This window comes from Narcine bancroftii, chromosome 4 (assembly GCF_036971445.1).
Source record: "Narcine bancroftii isolate sNarBan1 chromosome 4, sNarBan1.hap1, whole genome shotgun sequence".
Lineage (NCBI taxonomy): Eukaryota > Metazoa > Chordata > Chondrichthyes > Torpediniformes > Narcinidae > Narcine > Narcine bancroftii.
The window spans coordinates 39,205,763-39,233,674 of record NC_091472.1 but is presented as its reverse complement, the minus strand read 5'-3'; the positions used below and the strand labels follow the sequence as shown (position 1 = coordinate 39,233,674).

The window sequence follows — 27,912 nt, the reverse complement described above, 5'->3', positions numbered from 1 at the left end:
TTTATACCCCAAAAACAATTAATCATGCACCCACTCCCTCTAACATTTGTCAGTCAAAATCAAAGCTGAGCATACTATTCTACAATTTAGAAGATTAATTATTATGGAGCAGGATGCTATGATATCCTGGTTTATCTCGTAGATACAAGGACTCATTAAAACTTCTTGAGCAAGACAGGTTGTGACCAATACGTCAATTTCAGAGTGTCGTATTTGACAACTGCTTTCCCTGGGCCTCACGGTGGAATTCCATTTCAAAGTGTATCTTCAGATAAGTCCCCATGGCTGAGTTTAATTACATCTGCTAGTTCTGAAAGTAAGGTGACCTGCGTGTGGACCCAGTGTCGTCAGTTCCACATAAGCAAAAAGCATCTGAGTACATGGTTTTAATCCTCCATTACAGTCTTAGCACCAAATTTCGGAAGGATAAGACGGGAATTTAAAGATGAAAAACCTGAAGCCAAATAAAACAACTCAACAGTTTGTCTGTGGAAAGGGAAACTTAAAATGCCAAGTCGATTATGTTTCATAAGAACTGATGACAGGTAGTTTAGAATTTTAAAAAAAATCAAGAATAAATTTGTATTTCCAGACGTAAAAGGTACTCAGGTGTTTTGGCAAATGTAAGCATGTTCCAATCCAGCTCCATGGAAGACAAGAAGGAGCAGTCAGACAGTATTCCAGTGGGGGTTTTGACTGAGGGATAGAGGTGCCCAGGAATACAGCATCTTTGAATGATATTGACTTTTTTAAAAACTTTATTTATTTGTTCAAAAAACAAATAATATGACATACAGCATTTAAACATGAATATGAACATTTTCTTATAGAAAATATAAAAAAGAAAAAAAAAGACCCCCCCTTCAGCCAACTCTCCTAAGGAGAGCCATAAAAAAAGAAATATTTTAAAAAAAGTTAAGTATACAAATTAAAATCTAATCAATATAAATTGAAATGTAAATATTCCTGAATGATATTGACTTGTAATAATTATTTATTTCATTGAACACTACCTGCCTCCTTGTGGAAAGTCCTTCAACCTCCCAGCATCAACCAAGATTTTTACAAAAAGGCACGAGTGCGCATGCGCACGTCCCACCAATCAGTTTCTGAGAAGGGTCCGGCAGGTCTGGATTGGGCTGGGGAGGGAATGTGTTTTATATTCATCGAGGTAGGCCCAGAATGGATAATATCTCTGTATTTACAGAGAGTAATAATAGACAAGGCATTATATTTAAGATCGTGTTCTATATTTCATCCAATAATTAGCATCTGGTTTGAATGGTCACGGGACGGTTTAAGCCGGCGGAAATGACGTCACGAAAAGGGGCGCAACCCCGCTGAGCGATGTCGGTGCTGGGAGCTGGCGGTGGGTTGTGCACCTCAGTCGGACGTGGTTAGTGGGTGGAAATTCGGTCCCCCTTCAATAACCGGTGGCATCTATTGGACCAAGTCAGATTACGTGGGCTTTGAATTATGACCGAGGTAGGGAGATGCTGCCGTATGCGAGCCCCCCTTCCCCCCCCCCCCCACTCCCCCCACTCAGGGATCATCACCAGTTTGATCAGAGAGTTGCTGGGAGGACCTTGAAATGGTCAGTCAAGCTTTCGGGCCTGGAAGTCCTGATAAGAGGTCCATATCCGAAACGTTGAGTGGCCATTTCTACCTATTGATACTGTCTGACCCACTGAGTCAGACAATATCTGAAGTTCTCCTGTTTCTTTAATCAACTACAACTTGTTGGCATTCCCCACTGGTGTAAATTTGCGTCTGTAAGGCCATTCGGTTTCCATGATATAACTTGGCAATGTTATTACTTAAACTGTTAAAGTACTGTCATTTTTACTGTTTTGTCACAAATTTGCATAAAGCGAATTTTCTGATGGCTGCACATCTCTGTTGAGATGACACGTGGACTTGCCGTTAACAGAATGCAATGCAGAAATATTGAACGTTTTGCAAAGGAAGAATGAAACAGTTGCGTCAGGTTCCTACCACAATCTGCGTTCTCTGTCTGCAATTTTTTACTCCTGCGAAATATTTAAAGCTGAATAGCATTGTTATCAACATTGTATCCTCCTGGCCATCCATATTTATTGAATTATTATGAACCTCAAGCATCTTTGTAACATTGTGTTCATGTCCCTGCCACTGATCAGTTATTGAAGGTGTTCTGTTTTTGCTTGACTTGATACTTTCAGTATTCTTGGCCCTGCTCTCTTCCACCCAGCACAAAAATGATCATGTTATACATGGGTATATTTATTAATAATTTATGGTCTGGCCTGCCTGAATTTTAGAGCCATCATTTTTATTCTAATCCCAGCATAGCCTCAACTCTCCTACTTTTGTAATCTGCTCCAGGCCTGGCTTCATGCATGCCTTTTTCAATCCAATGCTATGTATTCTTTTGTATTCTCTGCATTGCTGTTGTTTAATACTTATCTCTTTATTACCCTGTGTTTCTCTTTATTGGTGTCCCTTCCATCCAATGCCAAGGCTCTAAGTTTGGGAAGCCCTTTCCAAAATGCCACCATTTCTCCTTTGTCCATCAAAATTATCCTTGGGGCCCACCTCTTAGACTAAGTGGCTATTTAGCATTTTATGGTTCTCCTGTAAAGCATCTTGAGCTAATTTGTGACATTGAAATAGAAGTTATTACTGCTCTGTCATTCTATTGTTAGAGTGCATAATCACATTAGTGGTATCAATGTGTTGGAGTCAGTGTGCAAGGTGGTACTCCTCTCTTTCAAGATGCTCTTTGATAATTTCAGGTTTGCCAGTTCTAATTGCACTAAACCATTTTTTGACTTTAAAAAAAAATATTGATATATTACAGTATAACCAGTTAAACAATACAATTATACAATGTTCGACAAGATTTTAAAAAAATACAAATATTCTGATGATGACAATAAAGTAAAATTTAACAAGAAAACCCCAAAAAGGAAAAAAATTCAAAGCAAGATTGAAAGCTGATGTGCATGAATCCAGTGACACTAACTTGGAGAGGGTCAGTGGAAACCACAATGAGAGTGTAATTCTCAGAATTCCCATGAAAGTTGAAGGGTTTCGACCCAAAATGTTAACGGTCCCTTTCCCATATGCTGATGCTTCTCAACTTGCTGAGTTCCACCAACACATTGTATTTTGGAACTAGAGTTGGAATAGATGTTTGTCAATATTATGATGGATTTTGATGGCGTTTGAATTTGAAGATGCAGTTTGAGTCATGGATCGATGCAGTGCTTTCTGCGTGCTCATTTTGGGTGTAGAATGTTGTACCTTCATGTGATATACTGCTTTTAAACATAACATTTTAGTGTGTGGATGTTTAGTAAATCTGTTATATGAGTGCATTCATTGGCAAAATTAAAATAGCAGATAATGCTGAATTACATGCAAAAAAATTAGACCAGAGAATTAACAAAACTTGGAGAAAGGATAATTGGGAAAATAAAAATTTATATTTTTTAATAAATATTAAATTTGTGCAATTTCCAGTTGGAAACTTTTCATTCAAGTTCACCTCTTAAATATCTACCATAGAGAAATAAATTTGCAAATTGTTTATGTCTGCTTATGTTTTGTCTCAAGATTTGCCAAATAAGTTGCTTTTCAAGTTGCTAGTTGTAGAGATTTTACTTTTTTTAAAAAAAGACAACATGTACATGTTTTCTCTTGATTCCAACATGATAAACACATAATCTTGCAGGAAAAAAGTCCAAGTTATTTTGGATTTGAAATAGTTCATTTCCAAACAATTTTCAAAAATGGCCACAATAATGCCAAATATAACATGGAATACCAAATATGTCTTTTGACAATGGTCACAAATGCTATCCTATATTGGACATTATTTATTTGCATGCTTGTTAAATTGTTTAATTACTGTATATTTTGGAGTACAAGTCGACTGAAGATAAGTCAGGTCCCCATTTTCAGCTTCGTTTTAATGGTTTTATCATATATTGGGGGGTATAAGCCGACCTCCCAAAAATCACAGTGACTGAGCTGATGCATATTGGCTGTGGGTGGTTGTTATCATGGAGGCTCCAGCAAAATGAAAAAAGTATGATGCAAGTTTTAAGTTAAAATAATAGAACTGGCCAAGAAATCCAATAATTATGCTGCTGCAAGGATATTTGAGATATACAAGTTGGTAAGAGATTGGAGAAAGAAGAGACTTTTAAGAAAAATACGAGAAGAGTTAGAAAATCACATCGCAGCATGGGTATGTGAAGGGAGGCAAGATTGCTGCATAGTCACATGAAATAAAATAAGAGCACTTGCATTTGCAGTTGGCAAAGTTGCACCCAGAGCGCAGTAAAGATTTCGAGGCTACAGTAGGCTGGTGCAACTGTTTCGTGAACAGGAAAAATCTGGTATTACAACAAAAAAAATTTGCTCAGAAACTATCAAAAGATCTTGATCGTAAAGTTGTAAATTTTCACTAGTTTATTATGTAACTGGCAGAAACACCAGTTTGTATTGGCAAATATTTAGACACATAGACGAAACCCCCATAAATTTTGATGTGATAGTCAATAGAACAGTGGGATGTAAAGGTATGAAAACTGTGCAAACCAGAAGGACAGGCCACGAAAAGACCAGGTTTACGGTGATATTATTGTGCATGGCTAACAGGACAAAATCAAGACCCATGTAATCTTCAAGTGCAAACTTAAGCCTTAAAATAAAATTCCCAGCAGGTATTTTTGTACATTTTCATGAAAAAGGATGGATGGATGAAAATGGTGTAAAACTATGAATAGACAATGTGTGGAACAGGCATTTTATGTAAGGAACAGAATTTGCTGGTCTGGGATATATTTTGCAGCCATTTGATTGAGAACACAAAGTAGATTAGCACTAAATAGTACTTGGCGGTTCTCCTGGGTAGTTTGACGTCTCTATTGCAACCTCTCGATATCTGCTTGAACAAGCCATTCAAAGGCCATGTGCGTGAGGAATGGAATACTTGGATGATGAGTGCAGAAAAACTGTTCACAAAAGGCTGGGCATTGTGTTTTGCATCACTTGATGTGCTGTGTGACTTTTTGCTCAAAACATGGGATAAAGTAAAAGTAGAGTCAAATAAAATTGTCTAAAAAGTATGGTATCTTTTGTGCAATGGACGGTATGGAAAATGATTGATTGTGGGGCACTGGTGATGAAGCTGAAGCCACTTATCAGATACAGACTGGAACCTGTATGATGACTGTTTAAGCAGTGAGAGTATGGATATGGTTGCTGCGAGATTCGCCTCAGACAATGTTAGTTATTTTTGAAAGATTCTAAATGTGTGTTGTTTTCAATGAAAATTAGTTTTAAGATACTGGTAGCATGAAAGTTTGTTGGGGTTTTTTTGCTTTTTCAAGGGTGGGCTTATATGCTGAATCGGTTTTCAAGGGTCGACTTGTAAGGTGTTGAGTGTTTTTTTTTTAGTTGAATTTAAGATCTCTAAAGTATATCTGACATATAAGTCGACCCCCATTTTTGAGAGGTTATGAAGGTTTCAATTTGTGACTTATACACTAAAATATATGGTATATTAAAACAAAATTGGAGAAAATATGTTGTGTCAAAACAAATAATGGTATACTTTAAATTCCATTCACACAGCTCTGTTCTATATCTGGTTCTTGCCATCATTTGTCACATTCAAAAGTTAAAAGCATCTTGTTAGATGCCCAAGATTGCCTTTACTGACACAATTGGTGTTTATAATTTCAAATGTTAACTGTAAAAACAAAAAAAGTACTTTGAAATTAAGATTCAAGTAATGTGATTTGTATGTACATTTAATGTTCTTTCTTTCTCCTTTACTGAAGATATTAAAAGAAATGGAATCCAACAATAGTGCAATGGTATGTGACATTTTATACAAATTAAGAATATATGTATTAAATATTGAATTAATATTCAATCAAAAGTTTCTAAGATGAAGAAACTGAGAAACAAAAAATGAACAGTTAAACTACACATTCTATTATCTACAAAAATGATAATTTCCAAGGTTCAACTTTATAGGTAATGTGGAATATCCATATCTCTGCCATGTTAGCATTGAGCATATTGATAAAACATGAAAGAACCCGAGACAATGCTAGCGAATATCAGTCTGTTGGAATTAGAAATTTGTTTATGCACTTGAAAAGTATTTGCTTATCGTCTCTGGAATGTCTGGAACAGTTAGTACACCTCTTTGCTTTTGCAGGCAGGTTCCTGCTTCCGATGGTGCTAGTTTAATGCCAAAGCATCCTTGTGTGGTTTTGATCAAGTGAACTGTAGATAATTGATGAGAATAGGCTTGGTGCTGGTTAAATGGACAGCAGCCTTTGATTGGTATGAAAATATTTTTCAAGATTAGATCGATTAATACTGATTCAAATTCATTTGCAGATGTCAGAAACAACAAAGTTAACATCATGCCAAAAAAGACCATTTTCAGAAGATGACGATTCATTTCCTGACATGTAAGTCCGGTTATCCAATGTTTGATATTTTAAGTGTGTAGTATTACTTAATGTTGCAGTTGACTTCAAATACTTTTTCTCATTTTGTTTATAATTTCATAAACTTAGATGACATGCATTTACCAGCGACTATTAGTGTCAGTGAGATTTGAAGCGATTTTTAATTTGTTTTGTTTCTATTTAAGTGTTTTTATTGATTTTTGACAAAATGTACATACAAAGCAGTTATGGCATCCATAATATTAATGATAGATGATGAATTAGGGTTATAAAAATATACATATACAACAACCATAATTCAAAATTACATCAAGTAAAGAAAGAAAATAGTTTTTCCTGTATAGTGTGATTCTAAACCCTATCCTCTAACCCAAGGTGTATGACTAAAGAAAATACAGACTTTGTTCATGAAATAAAATGGAAAATATTAAGATTTGAAAATAATATTATGCCTAGAGGTAATGAAAGTAATTAAAGAATGGACCCACTGCATTTGATTTATTAATTGAATAACGTGTCGTGTGCGCGGTTCTGCGAAGTGTGGAAAGAACTTCACACACCTAAGAAGTCGAAGACTGATTTATTGCACTGGCAGGCTCTGCTTGTATTTCTCTCCCTGTTGCTGATGACTGGGAGTGATGTCACAGCAGCGCTGGCCTTGCATTGGTCAGCGATCACTCTATTGCTCGTTTCCCACCATGCATAATGCCACCTGGGATGAAGGTCATTGGCCCCCACAGGGTCTACGCGGTCGTTGTGTTCGTTGGCCTTATTGTATACCAGGTCATGTCCTGGTTAGCGGGCCGCTTCATGAAACCCCCCCCCAAAGTGGCAGTTCGCCACTTTCATGGCCTACTTCTGAGTCACTGGTGCTGAGTGGAGACTGGTTGGCTAATGTCCAGGTGCACTGGCTTGATGTGGTCAATGGTGAAAGTCCCTTCCTTATCGCCAATATCCAGCATGCATGTAGACTTGCTGTGTCTGACTACTTTATGCGGCCCTTGTATGGCAGTTGTGCCCCACTCTAAATTTCTGGGGACGTAGGATTTGGCATGGCTTTGCAGCAGAGGCTGCTGAGGGGCTGCTTAGTTAATGAGGCCATCAGGTCCTCTGGGTCCTCGGCGGCAGCCAAAAACTCCCCTGATATCATCAGTGGCGTGCCGTACACTTGTCTCAGCTGATGTGGTGTTGAAATCTTCTTTTAGCGCTGTGCAGATCCCCAGGAGGACGCAGGGTGGCTAGACTGCCCAGTTCGGCCCATTGAGCCAAGCCATCAGTGCTGCCTTTAGGTGCCTGTGGAACTGCTCTACCAACCTGTTGACAGCAATCTGTGGTATGGTGGAGCTGGGTTCCCAGCAAATTGGTCAACACTGCTTAGAGTCCCAAAGTGAATTGTGTACCTCCATTGGAGGTCATATGCTCCGGGATTCCGAATCTCGACACAGGTATTAATCAGTGCCCTGGCTCAGGTCTCGGTGTTTGCGTTGGCCAGTGAGACTGTTTCCAGCCACCTCATGGTGAGGAGATATCTCCATGGGAGACTAGTAGCGGCCCTACAATGCCAATATAGAAGGTGGCTGAACCTACGTCACACTGGGTTGAAAGCCTGGGTGGGGGTACCTGCACTTTGGACTTCTGGCAGAGAGTGCAGGCTGCAGCCCACTGACTGACCTGTTTCTTGAGACTGTGCCAGATGAACCTTTTGGCCACCATTTTGACAGAAGTTCTGATGATTGGATGTGCCAGATTGTGCACAGTGTTGAAAACCTGCCAGCTCCATGCTGCTGGCATAATAGGGCGGTGTTTGCCGGTGGAGACGTCACAGAGGAGCACTTGGTTACCAGGGTCGATGGTGACATCCTCCAGACTGAGCCTGAAATGGCCATTCTGTATTTTGGGATCTCAGGGTCTTCCTGCTGTGCCCTGGCTAGGGCTGAATAGTCTATTCCCTGGGACAGGGCCTGGATGCACTTGATCACGGAGCGAGACAGTGCATCAGCCACCACCTTGGTCTTACCCACAACGTGTTGAATGAGAGGTGCTGCTGCTGCCTGGCCAGCCACGGGTCCGACACTTTATGGAAGGCAAAGGTTAATGGTTTATGGTCCGAGAAGACCCTGAATTGTCTGTATTCCAAAAAATACCTGAAGTGCCTGACTGCCCGTTACGGTGCCTGACTGCCCGTTACGGTGCCTGACTGCCCGTTACGGTGCCTGACTGCCCGTTACGGTGCCTGACTGCCCGTTACGGTGCCTGACTGCCCGTTACGGTGCCTGACTGCCCGTTACGGTGCCTGACTGCCCGTTACGGTGCCTGACTGCCCGTTACGGTGCCTGACTGCCCGTTACGGTGCCTGACTGCCCGTTACGGTGCCTGACTGCCCGTTACGGTGCCTGACTGCCCGTTACGGTGCCTGACTGCCCGTTACGGTGCCTGACTGCCCGTTACGGTGCCTGACTGCCCGTTACGGTGCCTGACTGCCCGTTACGGTGCCTGACTGCCCGTTACGGTGCCTGACTGCCCGTTACGGTGCCTGACTGCCCGTTACGGTGCCTGACTGCCCGTTACGGTGCCTGACTGCCCGTTACGGTGCCTGACTGCCCGTTACGGTGCCTGACTGCCCGTTACGGTGCCTGACTGCCCGTTACGGTGCCTGACTGCCCGTTACGGTGCCTGACTGCCCGTTACGGTGCCTGACTGCCCGTTACGGTGCCTGACTGCCCGTTACGGTGCCTGACTGCCCGTTACGGTGCCTGACTGCCCGTTACGGTGCCTGACTGCCCGTTACGGTGCCTGACTGCCCGTTACGGTGCCTGACTGCCCGTTACGGTGCCTGACTGCCCGTTACGGTGCCTGACTGCCCGTTACGGTGCCTGACTGCCCGTTACGGTGCCTGACTGCCCGTTACGGTGCCTGACTGCCCGTTACGGTGCCTGACTGCCCGTTACGGTGCCTGACTGCCCGTTACGGTGCCTGACTGCCCGTTACGGTGCCTGACTGCCCGTTACGGTGCCTGACTGCCCGTTACGGTGCCTGACTGCCCGTTACGGTGCCTGACTGCCCGTTACGGTGCCTGACTGCCCGTTACGGTGCCTGACTGCCCGTTACGGTGCCTGACTGCCCGTTACGGTGCCTGACTGCCCGTTACGGTGCCTGACTGCCCGTTACGGTGCCTGACTGCCCGTTACGGTGCCTGACTGCCCGTTACGGTGCCTGACTGCCCGTTACGGTGCCTGACTGCCCGTTACGGTGCCTGACTGCCCGTTACGGTGCCTGACTGCCCGTTACGGTGCCTGACTGCCCGTTACGGTGCCTGACTGCCCGTTACGGTGCCTGACTGCCCGTTACGGTGCCTGACTGCCCGTTACGGTGCCTGACTGCCCGTTACGGTGCCTGACTGCCCGTTACGGTGCCTGACTGCCCGTTACGGTGCCTGACTGCCCGTTACGGTGCCTGACTGCCCGTTACGGTGCCTGACTGCCCGTTACGGTGCCTGACTGCCCGTTACGGTGCCTGACTGCCCGTTACGGTGCCTGACTGCCCGTTACGGTGCCTGACTGCCCGTTACGGTGCCTGACTGCCCGTTACGGTGCCTGACTGCCCGTTACGGTGCCTGACTGCCCGTTACGGTGCCTGACTGCCCGTTACGGTGCCTGACTGCCCGTTACGGTGCCTGACTGCCCGTTACGGTGCCTGACTGCCCGTTACGGTGCCTGACTGCCCGTTACGGTGCCTGACTGCCCGTTACGGTGCCTGACTGCCCGTTACGGTGCCTGACTGCCCGTTACGGTGCCTGACTGCCCGTTACGGTGCCTGACTGCCCGTTACGGTGCCTGACTGCCCGTTACGGTGCCTGACTGCCCGTTACGGTGCCTGACTGCCCGTTACGGTGCCTGACTGCCCGTTACGGTGCCTGACTGCCCGTTACGGTGCCTGACTGCCCGTTACGGTGCCTGACTGCCCGTTACGGTGCCTGACTGCCCGTTACGGTGCCTGACTGCCCGTTACGGTGCCTGACTGCCCGTTACGGTGCCTGACTGCCCGTTACGGTGCCTGACTGCCCGTTACGGTGCCTGACTGCCCGTTACGGTGCCTGACTGCCCGTTACGGTGCCTGACTGCCCGTTACGGTGCCTGACTGCCCGTTACGGTGCCTGACTGCCCGTTACGGTGCCTGACTGCCCGTTACGGTGCCTGACTGCCCGTTACGGTGCCTGACTGCCCGTTACGGTGCCTGACTGCCCGTTACGGTGCCTGACTGCCCGTTACGGTGCCTGACTGCCCGTTACGGTGCCTGACTGCCCGTTACGGTGCCTGACTGCCCGTTACGGTGCCTGACTGCCCGTTACGGTGCCTGACTGCCCGTTACGGTGCCTGACTGCCCGTTACGGTGCCTGACTGCCCGTTACGGTGCCTGACTGCCCGTTACGGTGCCTGACTGCCCGTTACGGTGCCTGACTGCCCGTTACGGTGCCTGACTGCCCGTTACGGTGCCAATAGCTCCCAGATGAAGGTGCTGTATTTGAGTTTGGGTGGCTGGAATTGTCTGCTAAAGAAGGCCAGGGGCTGCCATTGTCCTTCGATGAATTGCTCCAGTATGCCTCCTATTGCTGAGCTGGAGGCGTCTACTGTGAGAGTGGTTGGCACCTCTGGCCTGGGTGGTACCAGAAGGATGGCATTGGCCAGTGCATCCTTGGCCTTCTGGAACGCCTTTGAGGCTTTTTTGTCCTAGGTAATGTGTTATCCTTCTTTGCCATGAATGTGAAAAGGGGGGGGGGTGGGGCGCAGGCGCATGATGCGGGCCACTGCCAGTATGAATCGGTGATAGAAATTAATCATACTGGCGAATTCTTGCATCCCCTTCATTGTGCGTGGCTTGGCGAAGCCTTTTGGGGCAGGGGTTTCGCTCTGTGCCTGTTGATTCAATGCCCCACAAAGTCGATCGTTCAAACTGAACTGGCACTTAGCAGGGTTTATTGTTAGTCAGAATTCCTGCAGTTGGGTGCACAGTTGCCTTAGATTGGTCACATGCTCTATGGAATTGTAGCTGGTAATGAGAATATCATCCAAATAGATAAACATGGATGGGAGATCCTGGCCCACCACATTCTGCTAAAAACATTTCCCTACCAGCACTTCTAGGATCCTTGCTTCCCCTCTCTCTAAATAAATCAATTGATAATCCCGTTGTCAGATATACTGTGAGAATTTGGGTCCACAGCTTAGAAAACATTTTGGACTTTATGGTTTTTCTCTTCCATGCCCTACTTTATCCAATCATTTTTTCAACCTTCTTTTCACAATCCTGTGTTTCATCAGCCTCTGAAAGGTCTGGGCTGTGTTCTTATGTCCAGGAGCTGCATGAAGAGCTGCTTCGTCCGTCATCTTCCGTCCAATTAGCGTGAAGTGTTAGCGGGCCATCACAAACTTGTCTTTTCTAAATTTATACAGGACGTAATGTTCCTCAGCCATTCAACATGAGTGGGCGGGTCATCATCCTTCCATCTAAACAATACTGCACATCTAGCCAGGAATGATGCCAAAGATGAAGTACAACATTTAGTTGGAGTTAAAAGAATATCATCTTCTCTAGTTGTACCAAAAGGACATTTAACATTAAAGATAGTTTTAAATATCTCCCTCCAGAATTTTTCAAGGCTAGGATATGTCTAAAATACAAGAATTTAAGAAGCCTCTTGTCTCTTACATTTACCACAGCAAGGATTTACATCTGGATAGATTCAAGACAATTTATCTTTAGACATGCGCCCTATGTACAACTTTAAATTGTAATCAACAATGTCGTACACAAGATTAAAAATTAGATTCCAAACTTTATCCGTCAATGTAAGATTTAAATCTTGTTCCCAGGCATTTTTAATTTTAAATAGAGGGCTATGTCTCAGACCCACTAACTTATCATAAATAATAGATATTAAACCTGTATGAAAATGTTGCAGTGTAAATAACACATCAACAATGTTCGCTTCAGGTGCCTGAGGAAAATCCAGTATCTGAGATTTAAGAAAATGTCTGATTTGCAGATACCTGAAAAAATCAGTATTTGGTAAATGGAACTTTCCAGAAAGCTGTTCAAATGACAGAAAACATCAATGAAAAGATCTTTGAAATGTTCAATACCTAATCAAAACCATTCATGAAACACAGGATTGTGAAAAGAAGGTTGAAAACACGATTGGATAAAGTAGGGCATGGAAGAGAAAAACCATAAAGTCCAAAATGTTTTCTAAGCTGTGGACCCAAATTCTCACAGTATATCTGACAACAGGATTATCAATTGATTTATTTAGAGAGAGGGGAAGCAAGGATCCGAGAAGTGCTGGTAATTAAATGTTTTTAGCAGAATTCAACTCCATTGCTACCCATACTGGACTATCCACTTGATTATGAAAATGTAACCGGAACATAGGCTACGTATATTGACCGCCCAGCAGTAAAATCTGAAATTTTGTAAAGCCGTTCCTCAGTTCCTTTTAGGTTTTTGAAGATGAACATTTTTTAGACATGGGTGCTTACTTTTCCATTCATAAGATGATAAAATCAAATCAAGTGAATCAAAAAAAAATTTAGGAATGAAAATTGGTATCGGCTGAGGTATGAAAAATTTAGGTAAAATATTCATTGCAATTGAATTATTATGACTGACCAGGGATAAAGAGAGTGGCAACCATTGTGCTAAAGACTGTTTCATATTTTTTAATAGTGTAAGAACATTTTCTTTAAAAAGGTACTTGTGATTCTTTGTAGCAGTAATACCAAGATAATTTGGTTTTTTTACAATCTTAAATGTTATTTACAATGTTATTTAAGGGGAAAAGTTCACTTTTATGCAGATTTAATCTATATCCTGAAAACTTACTCACTTCGGAAAGTATTGACAAAATGGATGATAAAGAGACAGAATTTGATAAGTCAAGCAAAATATCATTCGTATAAAGGGAAACTGTGTTCAAATCCCTTCCTACAAATCCCTGAAATGTCACAACACTCTTGAAATGTAATAAGATCAAATCAAACAATGAACTTGGAGGACACTCTTGATGGGTTCCCCAGTGGAAAATAAAAAGTTGTGATTGTTTAAAATTAGTAAGAATTGAACCCATAGGGCTTGAGTACAATAATTTGATCCATGAAATAAAACCTGATCCATAATTGAATTATTCTAAAATCGTTCCATTCATAGATGAGAAAAAGATTTGAAAAACCCTTCGGGTCCTGATCTCTTCCTGAATGTAGTGAAGAAATAACAGCAACTATTACTCAAATGATACAGGCTCATCTAGCCTCGTTTGTTCATCCAGAGAAAGCGTGGGAATGTTTAGACAATCAGGAAATTTTCCAGCAAATTATCGATTGTAAATTTGGTGGTGTAGAGGGAAAAAAAATTCTGAATGTGCTGTTTATCTCTGAATGATCCTCCTTTCGAATCTTTGTAATTTGCTGCTTGGCTGCAAAAAAAAAACCTCAGCTTGTTAGCTAAGAGCTTGTCTGATTTATTATCATGTATATTAGAGCTTACCCCCTATTCTTTAACAGTTGGTTTTCAATTGGATACCTTAAGAGAAGATTAAATTTAGTTTGAAGTTCAATTTACTTTTTGTAAAACTCAGGATTTTTGGTTTGAGCATATTGTTGATCAATTTGTTTAATTTGATTAATTAATTCTAATCTCCCTTTATTGGTCTTCCTTTTTAAAGTCATTGTAAGAAATAATTTGCTCCCTCTGATGAGCTTTCATAGTATCCCAAACAATCAGACTCAAATTTTCTGCTGAATTGTTTATATCAAAGAAAATTATTATGCTTCTCCATAGATTTCACAGTCATTATCTGCCAGTAAATTGAAATGCCAATGTCCTTTTAAGGAGAACCAGGAAAAGACAAAGATAACAAGGACATGATCTAATATTACTTTTGTTTGATAATACAAGAATGGATCAGATTATCAATAAGAAAGTAATCAATTCACGAATAAATTCAATAGTGTGAAAAGAAGGAATGTGTGAAAAGAAGGAATACTCTTTACTTTTTGGGTAAAGAAAATGCTATATGTCATAAATGCCATAATATGATAAAAAAAAATGATGAGGCACATTTACTCATTATAGTGGGTTTATGAGAGGAATGATCCAAAGCAGGGCCTAACCAACAATTAAAATCCCCAGAAGATCCGGTAAGGAAGAAAAAAAAATTCAAAAAAAACCCACATCATCTGCATTAAGGGCATAAATATTAGCTAAAATTACCATTTTATTATTTGGTTTCCCTGAAGCAATGATATATCATCCATTTATATCTGATATTACTTTGTAATGGACATGAGGGATATTTTGATCAATTAGAATCAAAACTCTTTGCCCCCCTCCCCCCCTGGCTTTAGCCTGGATGGAGAAGGGAAAGTGTTACCCCTTCCACTTTATCATAAAGTGGGAGTTATCAGATCTATGAGTACGTGTTTCTTGTAAAAATACAGTGGTATCTTTAAGCTCTTTACTATGTGAAAATAGCTCTTAACTGGGTCATTCATACCTTTTACATTCCATGTAAGAAAATTAATAAATTTATTCAGACTTTTCAATTATTAATGAAGAATGATTTGTACTACTCATATCTAGCCACCAGATGGCAGCCATACAGTAAAAATGAGAAACTGATAATAAGATGTAAAAATTGATTATACTAAGTTCAAACATATTCCTGAAGTCGTAACTGTTATGTTTGAGGCCCCCCCCCGTTGTAAAATAAACGACAATCACAGGCATACTAACTCAATGCTTTGCATACCACAATGCATTACTACGATGATTTCATCATGCATACATAATGGTGTCAAATCCAACACTCTTTCTCCCTCTCCCACCCAGCATAGTCCAAGTGAGTGTGAGGTTCGTTGGGATCTATGGAGAGGGATGGTATTGTTTGGGGCACTTTGTTGTTGTAAAGGAGCTCTAGGCATGATCTGTTCTGGTTCATCGGTCAGGATATAACTGAATGGTTGATAAGATAATCTTGGTGGGCTTTTCGGAGTTGGGGTTTGAAGGTTCAGTGGGCTGCTCGCCTGGTCTCTGGTTTCAGGTGCCCCTCTTGATGGTATCTCTCGGTTGATGGTCTCGGCCCTTCTCTGTGCACGTCAATGTGTAGTGGAGATGCTTCTACTGGTAGCTGGCTGGCCCCTTCGCTGAAAACACCGTCCTTTCTGGCTTTGGGTGTCATTGCGTCGTCTGCTGGTCTTAGTTGTCGGTGTCTTTTCCATGTTATGTCTCCCACTAGGATGTGATAAGAGTATGGGCTGAGTTTTTTCAGGACAACTCCCTGCACCCATGGAGCATGGTAGTGCTCTACCCATGGTAGTCTTGCACTAAAACTGGTTCACCCACCAATTGATCTCTGGACTCTCAGCGAAAGCTGTCTGTTGCAATCTAAGGCTGATGTTCGGGCATATTGCCAATAGTCTGGTCCTTGGATTTCTCCTGAACATCAGCTCTGCCGGTGTTCTTTTGGTGATTAAGTGTGGTGTATTCTGGTAACTCCGCAGAAAATCAGCGATTTTTTTGGGACGATGATGAGTCTGAATTTTGTCTTATTTTCATGGCTTTCTTGAAAGTTTGTATGAAACTTTCTGCTTTTCTGTTTGTACTGGGATGGTATGGTGCAGACAGTATGTGGTGAATGTTATTATTGCGAATGAAAGTTTTAAATTCGTGGTTGGAATAGACTTCAATGGATAATCCATATGATGTGAAAACCCCTCTGAGATTTTTTAGTGGTCTGACCCGCAGTCATTTATTTCATGCGGATTACAATCGGCCATTTTGAGTGTGTGTTGACGACTATCAGGAAATTCTTTCCCATGAATGGCCCCGCAAAATCTATGTGGACCCAATGCCACGGTTGTGCCGGCTATTTCTATGGGTTTGTTGTTGCCTGAGGTGCTTTGGGTTGTGCCTCCTGGCATGTGCTGCATCTTCTGACTGTTTCCCATAGTAGGCATCCTTCTTAGATGGACAGTTTGCCACATCTGTGATAGGGTTACATTTACTCTGACATTTACAACCATTATTTGTGAAATAGAATACGCTAAACAGTATATCTTTCTGGGTTTTCTTACTGATCCCTATTGATTCAGTTGGCTTTGATTTATTTCTGTTTTACTTCTTGTGTCCATTTTACGATTGTTTTGCTCTGTATCTGGGAGTGCTAAGCAGGAGAAGGCATCTATGTGGTTATTCTGTATCGCTGGTTTGTGTTTTAAATCAAAATCATATGCTGCCAATAGCATCGTCCACCTTTGAATTCGGGCTGCTGCTACCATCGATATTCCTTGTTTTGATCCCAATATTAGACTCAGTGGTTTGTTGTCTGTCACCAATGTAAACTTCCATCCGTAGAAGTATTGCTGAAATCTTTTTACCCCCGAAGATGATGGCTAGTCCTTCTCTTTCCAATTGGGTATAGTTTCACTCAGAAGCAGTTAGTGATTGGGAGGCGTATGCCACTGGTTGTTCTCCCTTTTCAGTTTTCTGTGACAGAACGATACCCAATCCCACGGTATTAGTTCTTTGTCCAGATTATAATGAATTAAGACATGGTTACTGTTTGTTAAAATTGTTTTCAGTTCATCAAAAGCTAATTTGGTTTCTGTATTCCTGTACCATTTCTGATTCTTCTTAAGTAGTTCATTTAGTGGATTATATAACATAGACATGTTTGGAATGTGTTGGTGATGATGGTTTACTAGACCCAGAAGTGATTATGTTCTGTTTTGTTGGTCGGGTAGGGAGCATTCCATACAGCTTCTGTACTTTTGTTGTCCATTTGTACCCCTTCCTGATTAATGGTGAAACATAAATAGGTCACCGATAGCGCCATGAATGCACACTTGTCTTTTCATAGATTGATATTTGTTTGTTGTATTCAATTTTGAATGACATCTAGGGTAGTTAGATACTTGGCGCCTGGTAATGATGATGTTGTCTAAGTAGCAGCCTGCGTCGACTCCTTGCAGCAACTTGCCCAGAATTGCTTGGACTATGGCAAGTGCTGCTGATATTCCGTATATTCCGTACATGTAAATAATCCCAAATATACATTTATGATTTCATATTTCCGGGAACTGTAGTCTAGCTCCACCTGCTGGTAGGCCTGTGATAGGTCCAGTTTAGTGAACTTCTGTCCTCCAGTTCATGTTTGGAATAGTTCTTCGGCTTTTGGAATGGGGTGTTCCAGAATTTGTAATGCTTGATTGATGGTCGCTTTGTCATTACCACAGATATGTATTTCTCCATTTGCCTTGCATATTGGCACGATTGTGGTTGCCCATATGGAGTATTTGATTTTTTTCTAATATTTTGTCCTTCTGTAGTCTATTAAGTTTTGATTTGATTTCTTTATTGCAAAAGATACAGCTCAGGTTTTGCAAAATTTGGGTTCTGCTTCAGGTTTCAATTGTAGTTTGGCTCATACTCCACGAATTCTTCCCAAACCATTTTCAAATACTGTGCTGTAACATTTTACAATTTGCTTTCCTTTGTTGTTTTGGCTGATTATCTTCCCTATTTCTTGCCAATCCAGCTGAAGATTGCTTAACCAATTGCGACCGAGCAATGCTGACTCCTTGGTGTCTGGTTAGATTATTTTTTGTACTTAATGTGTACCATGCATTTTCCAAAAATTTGTATTTCCTCTCCAGTAACAGTTTTTAAGATGGTGCCCGATTGGAGCACCTTTGCCTTCATTGTTTTTGGCAACAGGGAAACTGCTGATTCTGTAACAAGTTCCATCTGTTTCGGTTTGTTGTTAATGTGGACATGGATGTAAAAATTTGGTTCTTTGTGGCCCAGTCCATGGATGTGGATTCCTCTTCAGATTCATTGATATCCATGGTTTCATTGTCTGGGCTCTTTCCTGTCTCTTGTGCAAATTGTATTTTTCTGGAGCTTGGCTGGTAATTTTTCTTCAATTTAATCATTGGACATCTTGCTTTGATGTGCGCCTTCTCATTGGATTTGTGGAATTTGGCTTTTTAAAAAATAGCAGTTATTTGGTCTGTGATTTGTCTTCCCACAGCAAAATCATTTTAGGCGGGAAGGTTCATGGCGGGAAGGATCTTGACACCAAGATTTATTGATAGCCAAGGAGTTCCTCTGGCAGACATCTGCATTGTTTGCAGGTGTCTTGATGGCAGTAGCAATGTCTAGACCTAATTCAAGTGTCAGATTTTGTGTTGCAATTAGTTTTTCTCTGGTAGCTTGTTCAGCTAAACCTATTACTAATTGATCACTTAACGCACTGTCTCTGAATTGTCCAAGTGCACAGTATCTAGACAGTTTACATAATACAGCCATGAAATTAGGGACAGACTCTACCTGCTTGCATTCTCTGGAATTTAGAAGATTGAGGGGGATCTTATAGAAACATATAAAATTCTTAAGGGTTTAATCAGACTAGACACAGGTAGTTTGTTTCCAATGCTGGAAAAAAACAGAATCAGGGGTCACAGTTTAAGGATAAGGGGGAAGCTTTTTAGGACTGAGATGAGGAAAAATTTCTTCTCTCAGAGGGTGGTAGATCTGTGGAATTCTTTGCCACAGGAAATAGTTGAGGTTGGTTCCTTGTCAATATTTAAGAGTAGGTTAGATTTGGCCCTTGTGGCTAAAGGGATCAAGGGGTATGGGGAGAAGGCAGGAAATGGGTACTGATCAGCCATGATCATGTTGAATGGTGGAGTAGGCTTGAAGGGCCAAATGGCCTACTCCTGCACCTATTTTTCTGTTTCTATGTTTCAAAACATGTTTCCCTATTTCCTACCAACAATTCAGAATTCCATTTATAGATAAGATCCTGTAAAATGATTTCTCCTATCTTACTAAATTTGATATTAACCCAAGCAGGGATTTTATCTAAGCTAAACAATACATTAATACATCTCAATTGAGCAGATTTTTAGTCATTTTTAAAATGGAGAAGTTGTAAGCCCCCAATTCAAACTTCCAAGTCAATTTTTCCAAAGAAACCTGTACCATTTTTCCTTTCCATGAAAACTTCTTAACACTTGGATTTAAACCCTTAAAAATATTTTTGAGCAATTGAGATGGGGATCAACTGAAAAAGATACTTAATTCGAGGGAAAATATTCATTTTTACACAATTTACCTCACCTACTAAGGTAATAGGTAGGGTATTCCACCTTTTCAAATTTTGAACAATTTTATGAAATAAAGGCAAATAATTTAATTTATATAATTTAAAAAAATCATTATTAACCAGAATACCTAAATATTTAATACTAACGTCTGGCCATCTGAATTTAGTAACTATTTTACAATTAGTATAATCGCCCTTAACTAAAGGCATAATTTCACTTTTCTCCCAATTACTTGTATATATAGAAATTACCCCATATTCTTCCAACCTTGCATGTAATTGAGACAAATAATTTAGAAGATCAGACAAATAAACCAAAACATCATCAGCAAATAAATTAATTTTATATTCCTCCTGATTAAACTTTATGCTCTTAATCTTAGGTTCATGTCTAATAAACTCAGCTATAGGTTCTATTGCTAAAATATGCAAAGCTGGTGATAAAGGACACCTTGATGACTCAATCTAATAATGGAAAAGAAGATATTTGTCCATTAGTAACCACCTTTTCACAAAGAATTTTATAAAGGGCTTTAACCCAATTTATAAATGTCAACCCAAAGCCAAACTCCTCTAATATTTTAAACAAAATATCCCATTCCAATATGTCAAAAGCCTTTTCTGCATCCAAAGTTACTGCCTTACTTAAATAACCTTTTTTGAGCTAAATGAATTAAACTAATTAACCGTGCCATATTAGATTGTTGCTTTTTGACAAATCCTGTTTGGTCCATATGAATTAAATTGAGTAAATATTTAGCTAGTCTATTGCTAAAAGTTTTGCAACAATTTTTATAATCCACGTTTAGTAGTGATATTGAACAATAAGATTTAACAGATCCTTGTCCTTCGTTGGTATAAAGGTTCCAATAAGGAATGAATTCTGCTGCTTGTTTTAACATCTCCATAAAAGTAGTTATTAAAAAATCCTTTAACATCCTAAAGAAAACTCAGGCAGAACACTATCCTCTCCTGGAGACTTACCATTTTGCAATGAACCAAGTGCTTCACTGACTTCTCTTGCCATAAAAGGACCATCTAAATCTCTTTGATCTTGATGTTTCAAACTAAAAACAATTATCTGAGATAAAAAATTATTAATTTTAACTTCATCTCTAGTAGACTCATAAATTAGAATAAAAATCTTTAAATAAATCATTAATTCTTGGGGTTTATAAGTATTTGTCTTTCAGTTTTTTCTTTAAGCATTAATTATTACAGAAGTTTGTTCTGCTCTCAACTGCCAAGCTAAAAAACTTATGGGCCCTTTCACCTAATTCATAATATCTTTGCTTAGTTCTCTCAATTAATTATTCCATTTTATAACTGAATCATATTATAATAAAGTTTTTCTCTATTAATTTCTTTCTTTTCTCATCTAAAATCTTACTTTGTAAATCCTTCTCCAAATCCTCTATTTCCATTTCTAATTGATCAACCTCTTTCGTATAATCTTTCTTAATTTTTGCTGGAAAACTTATCTGTCCTCTCAAATATGCATTTAATGCATCCCGAACAATAAATTTATTAACTACTGAATTAGAATTTATTTCTGAAATTTCCTGGATTTGCTTTCTTACAAGTTCACAAAAATCCCCCTGTTACAAGCCCAGAGGACCCCAAAACACAGCAGGAATAGATATTCACCAAGGCAAAAGTTGCTTTTAATTATATTTAAACATGATAATGGAATCACACTTTAACTTACGACTGTTGACTTAACAAACCTAATTTAACCCCCTTCTAATTCTAAGCACGTGTATCTAATGGATGTGTAAGTTCAGAAAAGTTCTTTGATTCACAGTCCAGACTCACTTCTCATTCCTTCAAGTTTACTGGTTGTAGGAAATTCTTATACTGTGCACAGAATTTAATATTTATAAAGTTCACCAGGCTTTGGTGCTTTAAAGGTAAATGGGTACCGCTCAGGAAGGTTCTTGTTGGTTTTCAGAGAGATATCTGTTGTTCACTGGACACCCACAACTAATTCCTTTTTAATCAGCCTCTTCAATATCTTGCTGATGAAACTTGCCCCATCAGGGTTTTCCAGATGATCACCTCTTTCTTTCAGGTCACCACAGAGTTCCTTTTTGTTTCCCTTATTTCAAGTGAAACATTAGGCAGCCTGTCCTCTCCTCTTGCATGAACCACAGGGTTTTTGACCAGGCTGAACTAAGCACTGACAACCAGTCTTCCAAATGAGGTTTTCCACAAGCTTGCCACCTTGTCCTGTTCTAGTCGCTGTTGCTGGCTGTAGCACTGTAGAAGTGATCTCTCCCTCTCCCCGAGAGAAAGCCTGTTTTACTCTCTCTGCTTGCAAAACCACATGACCCTCTTAGAACAGCAAGTTCCACTCCAGACAATCTGCGGCTCCCAATAAGTTCTTTCATCTGTTGCTTTTTTGTAAGCAACAAGCCATTAGTGAAGTCTCTTGGGCACTCTCCAAAGGTTTTGCAAAGGCTCTGGGGCTGACATGTCCCGCAAGAGCAGAGCTCCAGTATTTTAACTAAGATCTGTTTTAAAATGCTTGTTTGTGACCACTTAAAAACCTGCCCCAATTTATCTTCCTAAAACATATCTATATACAATACAAACACAACATAATCTGTCACACCCCCTTCTTTAACAATGGAGAGTTAAGTTTCCGTCTATAAACCGATCGGTCCTTCTCCGGAAGCAAGCATCCCATTAAAACCAAAATGAATGATCAAATAAAATTCTGGCCTCTGTTAATAAAAAGAATAGTCTGTTTCTTTAGGACTATATCTATCAAGTTCAGCTCTTTAATTACATTCAAAGTTACCTTTGCTGCTTTAGCTCGAATGACTGATCTTGTCGATTTTGTCCAAAAATGGATCAAGAGAGCAATTAAAATCCTATCCTATCAATACCTTTTCATGCACTTCAGCTACAAAATAAAAGTATCCTGAATAAATCCATCATCTATGTTTGGTGCATAAATACTCATCAATGTCCAGATTTCTGAATAAATTTGACAGTGAAGCAAGACAAATCTTCTCACTGGATCAATAACCACTCTCTGAATTTTCACAGTTAATGTTTTCTTAACCAAAATTGCCATACCTCTTGGTTTAGAATTAAAGTTGAGGTTACCACTTGTCCAACCCAATCTCTTTGATTATTTTATTTAAAATTTTAAAACCATAATACATGCAGTTAATAAAATACATAATCTTTGGCTTGGCTTCGCGAACGAAGATTTATGGAGGGGTAAAGTCCACGTCAGCTGCAGGCTCGTTTGTGGCTGACAAGTCCGATGCGGGACAGGCAGGCACGGTTGCAGCGGTTGCAAGGGAAAATTGATTGGTTGGGGTTGGGTGTTGGGTTTTTCCTCCTTTGTCTTTTGACAATGAGGTGGGCTCTGCGGTCTTCTTCAAAGGAGGTTGCTGCCCGCTGAACTGTGAGGCGCTATCAGCCCACTGGCGGTGGTCAATGTGGCAGGCACCAAGAGATTTCTTTAGGCAGTCCTTGTACCTCTTCTTTGGTGCACCTCTGTCTCGGTGGCCAGTGGAGAACTCGCCATATAACACGATCTTGGGAAGGCGATGGTCCTCCATTCTGGAGACGTGACCTACCCAGCGCAGTTGGATATTCAGCAGCGTGGATTCGATGCTGTCGGCTTCTGCCATCTTGAGTACTTCGATGTTGGAGATGAAGTCGCTCCAATGAATGTTGAGGGTGCAGCGGAGACAACACTGGTGGAAGCATTCTAGGTGTCGTAGGTGATGCAGGTAAAGGACCCATGATTCAGAGCCGAACTGGAGTGTGGGTATGACAACAGCTCTGTATACGCTAATCTTTGTGAGGTTTTTCAGTGGTCGTTTTTCCAGACTCTTTTGTGTTGTCTTCCAAAGGCGCTATTTGCCTTGGCGAGACTGTTGTCTAACTCGCTGTCAATCCTTGCATCCGATGAAATGGTGCAGCCGAGATAGGTAAACTGGTTGACCGTTTTGAGTTTTGTGTGTCCGATGGAGATGTGGGGAGGCTGGTAGTCATGGAGGGAAGCTGGCTGATGGAGGACCTCAGTTTTCTTCAGGCTGACTTCCAAGCCAAACATTTTGGCAGTTTCCGCAAAACAGGACGTCAAGCGCTGAAGAGCTGGCTCTGAATGGGCAACGAAAGCGGCATTGTCTGCAAAGAGTAGTTCACGGACAAGTTGCTCTTGTGTCTTGGTGTGAGCTTGCAGGCGCCTCAGATTGAAGAGACTGCCATCTGTGCGGTACCGGATGTAAACAGCGTCTTCATTGTTGAGGTCTTTCATGGTTTGTTTCAGCATCATGCTGAAGAAGATTGAAAAGAGGGTCGGTGCGAGAACGCAGCCTTGCTTCACGCCATGGTTAATGGAGAAGGGTTCAGAGAGCTCATTGGTGTATCTAATCTGACCTTGTTGGTTTCCGTGCAGTTGGATAACCATGTTGAGGAACTTAGGGGGGCATCCGAGGCGCTCTAGTATTTGCCAAAGCCCTTTCTTACTCACGGTGTCGAAGGCTTTGATGAGGTCAACAAAGGTGATGTAGAGTCCTTTGTTTTGTTCTCTGCAGTTTTCTTGGAGCTGTCTGAGGGCAAAGACCATGTCAGTAGTTCCTCTGTTTGCGCAAAAGCCGCACTGTGATTCTGGGAGAACGTTTTCGGCGACACTAGTTATTATTCTATTTAGGAGGATCCGAGCAAAGATTTTGCTTGCAATGGAGAGCAGTGTGATTCCCCTGTAGTTTGAGCAGTCTGATTTCTCGCCTTTGTTTTTGTACAGGGTGATGATGATGGCATCACGAAGGTCCTGAGGCAGCTTTCCTTGGTCCCAGCAGAGCTTGAGAAACTCATGCAGTTTGGCATGCAGAATTCTGCCGCCAGCCTTCCAGACCTCTGGGGGGGGATTCCATCCATACCTGCTGCTTTGCCACTTTTCAGTTGTTCATTTGCCTTATATGTCTCTTCCCGGCTGAGGACCTCATCCAGCTCTAGCCTTAGGGGCTGTTGAGGGAGCTGGAGCAGGGCGGATTCTTGGACTGAGCGGTTGGCACTGAAAAGAGATTGGAAGTGTTCTGACGATTGGTTGAGAATGGAGTAAATGTATAATACATAGCCCAAAAGAAACAAAATCCCCACTATCCCACCCTTTAATCAATGTAACCCTCCCCCCTTACATACCCCTTACCTAATGTCACCCCTATACTACCATCTATCATCCTCAAAAAAAAAACCAAAAAAAATAAGAGAAAGAAAGATGTAAACTAGTGTGATGGAAGATTTGGGAATGTTTTTGGGAGATAAATTGGTAAAATTAGAGTAGGTTACATACACACACTTTAAAACCGATCTTATTTGAAATACTGAAGAATTCATATTCATTACAGAAACTATGGAGAATGCTATGCACATTACACAAGTAGGTGCTAATTGAAATCATGTCATGAAATGAATGGACTATTTTCTTGGAAGAACAAGCATAGCCAGGTTGTGTGTTTTGGATCTTTTTGCAAAGCTTTTGACCTTTCTGAAAAGTGTTCATTCAGAGGTCATTAAGAGGTTATTGTTCATGTTAAACAACAGATGGACCAGAAAACTAAGTCCTATTGTTTGCTGGAGAAGGTGAGCGGTTTTGCAAGAGAGAGAGAGAACGACATGCTGCTGTTTTGATTCAGAGAGAGAGAGAGAGAGAGAGAGAGAGAGAGAGAGAGCTGTGTGTAACACAGAAAGTTGTAGCAAACCAGGAGAAGCTTGTTGGATTTGAAACAGAAGCTCCAGAGTGGTGGATGGCTGGAAATGCTATCTTTCTGATGTTTCTCCTGGAATAAAAGGAATAGAGAGTAACTCTGTGGTAGCCTGATAGAAAGAGGTTATCATCTGGAGAACCCTAATGGGGCAAGTTTCATCAGCAAGACATTGAGATGACTAATGGTGGTACGTCAGTTGTGGAAATCCTGGATCAACACATCTCTCTCTGAAAACCTACAAGAACCTTGCTGAGCGGTAACCATTTACTTTTCGAGCACCAAAGTCTGGTGAACTTTTTACTTGTTAAATTCTGTGCACAGTATAAGAATTGCCTTCAATCCGTGAACTTGGAAGAATGAGAAACTTTATTAGTAACATAAAATTGGATTTGTTTTCATCCAGTGTTTGCTTTTCTGTGGAACTCATCTGAATGACTCGGGGTTATTGCATTTTTTTGCTGCACTGGGAAATGTAAATGTTGAGGGTATAGTGGTCATGTAGTGGGCTGAGTGGGCACATAGTGCGGTATCGCCAACCGTCACTGGTGCAGCTCACCAGTAGATGTGTGGAGCTGTGGGCTGGGCTGCCGTGCACTCACCTGGGCAATGGACTGCATACACACTGTACTGCGTGCTGAGTAGCGGTGTTCTGCATTGCTATGCCTCTTTTTAGAGGGTGCGGGGCTCCCACAATGTTTAAACATGCCAGGTCCGCAGATTGGTGGCAAACACATAGTGATGTCAACCCTAAAAGGATGGCAAACTCAAATAAACAGTCTTTGGCTGACTAACCTTGTGTATGTTTGTTGATTTAGTAGCTCTACCGGGAGATCCAATATGAGTGGTGGACTAGCCTCGCCAAACGAACCCAGCTCAGCGCGGACATTGGCGACTTCAAGGGTTTCTACGAGGCTCTAAAGGCTGTGTAGGGCCCCTCACCCAAGTCCAAAGCCCGCTGCGCAGCTCAGACGGCAAAGTCCTCCTCAGCGACAAGATCTCCATCCTCAACCGATGGTCAGAACACTTCGAATCTCTTTTCAGTGCCAACCGCTCAGTCCAAGATTCCGCCCTGCTCCAGCTCCCTCAACAGCCCCTAAGGCTAGAGCTGGATGAGGTTCTCACCCTGGATGAGACATATAAGGCAATCGAACAACTGAAAAGTGGCAAAGCAGCAGGTATGGATGGAATCCCCCCAGAGGTCTGGAAGGCTGGCGGCAAAACTCTGCATGCCAAACTGCATGAGTTTTTCAAGCTTTGTTGGGACCAAGGAAAACTGCCTCAGGATCTTCGTGATGCCACCATCATCACCCTGTACAAAAACAAAGGCGAGAAATCAGACTGCTCAAACTACAGGGGAATCACGTTGCTCTCCATTGCAGGCAAAATCTTCGCTAGGATTCTACTAAATAGAATAATACCTAGTGTCGCCGAGAATATTCTCCCAGAATCACAGTGCGGCTTTCGCGCAAACAGAGGAACTACTGACATGGTCTTTGCCCTCAGACAGCTCCAAGAAAACTGCAGAGAACAAAACAAAGGACTCTACATCACCTTTGTTGACCTCATCAAAGCCTTCGACACCGTGAGCAGGAAAGGGCTTTGGCAAATACTAGAGCGCATCGGATGTCCCCCAAAGTTCCTCAACATGATTATCCAACTGCACGAAAACCAACAAGGTCGGGTCAGATACAGCAATGAGCTCTCTGAACCCTTCTCCATTAACAATGGCGTGAAGCAAGGCTGTGTTCTCGCACCAACCCTCTTTTCAATCTTCTTCAGCATGATGCTGAACCAAGCCATGAAAGACCCCAACAATGAAGACGCTGTTTACATCCGGTACCGCACGGATGGCAGTCTCTTCAATCTGAGGCGCCTGCAAGCTCACACCAAGACACAAGAGAAACTTGTCCGTGAACTACTCTTTGAGACGATGCCGCTTTATTTGCCCATTCAGAGCCAGCTCTTCAGCGCTTGACGTCCTGCTTTGCGGAAACTGCCAAAATGTTTGGCCTGGAAGTCAGCCTGAAGAAAACTGAGGTCCTCCATCAGCCAGCTCCCCACCATGACTACCAGCCCCCCCACATCTCCATTGGGCACACAAAACTCAAAACGGTCAACCAGTTTACCTATCTCGGCTGCACCATTTCATCAGATGCAAGGATCGACAATGAGATAGTCAACAGACTCGCCAAGGCAAATAGCGCCTTTGGAAGACTACACAAAAGAGTCTGGGAAAAACAACCAACTGAAAAACCTCACAAAGATAAGCGTATACAGAGCCGTTGTCATACCCACACTCCTGTTCGGCTCTGAATCATGGGTCCTCTACCGGCACCACCTACGGCTCCTAGAACGCTTCCACCAGCGTTGTCTCCGCTCCATCCTCAACATCCATTGGAGCGCTTTCATCCCTAACGTCGAAGTACTCGAGATGGCAGAGGTCGACAGCATCGAGTCCACGCTGCTGAAGATCCAGCTGCGCTGGATGGGTCACGCCTCCAGAATGGAGGACCATCGCCTTCCCAAGATCGTGTTA

General features: G+C 41.9%; 1 protein-coding gene across 4 annotated transcripts in view; it reads left to right on the top strand.

The window, feature by feature from the left end:
- Window positions 1-1,114: 1,114 nt before the first annotated feature.
- srbd1 (S1 RNA binding domain 1) overlaps window positions 1,115-27,912 on the top strand; it is a 360,487-nt gene continuing 333,689 nt past the window's right edge. The window contains exons 1-3 of one of the 4 annotated variants that reach the window (XM_069931091.1): window positions 1,115-1,171; window positions 5,835-5,870; window positions 6,406-6,479. In XM_069931091.1, coding sequence (XP_069787192.1) covers window positions 1,151-1,171; window positions 5,835-5,870; window positions 6,406-6,479 — 131 coding nt within the window. In that variant the 5' untranslated portion in view covers window positions 1,115-1,150. Of the gene's footprint in view, window positions 1,172-1,313; window positions 1,486-1,619; window positions 1,773-5,834; window positions 5,871-6,405; window positions 6,480-27,912 lie in introns of those variants that run through there. The other 3 variants (XM_069931092.1, XM_069931093.1, XM_069931094.1) reach the window with 3 other exon arrangements.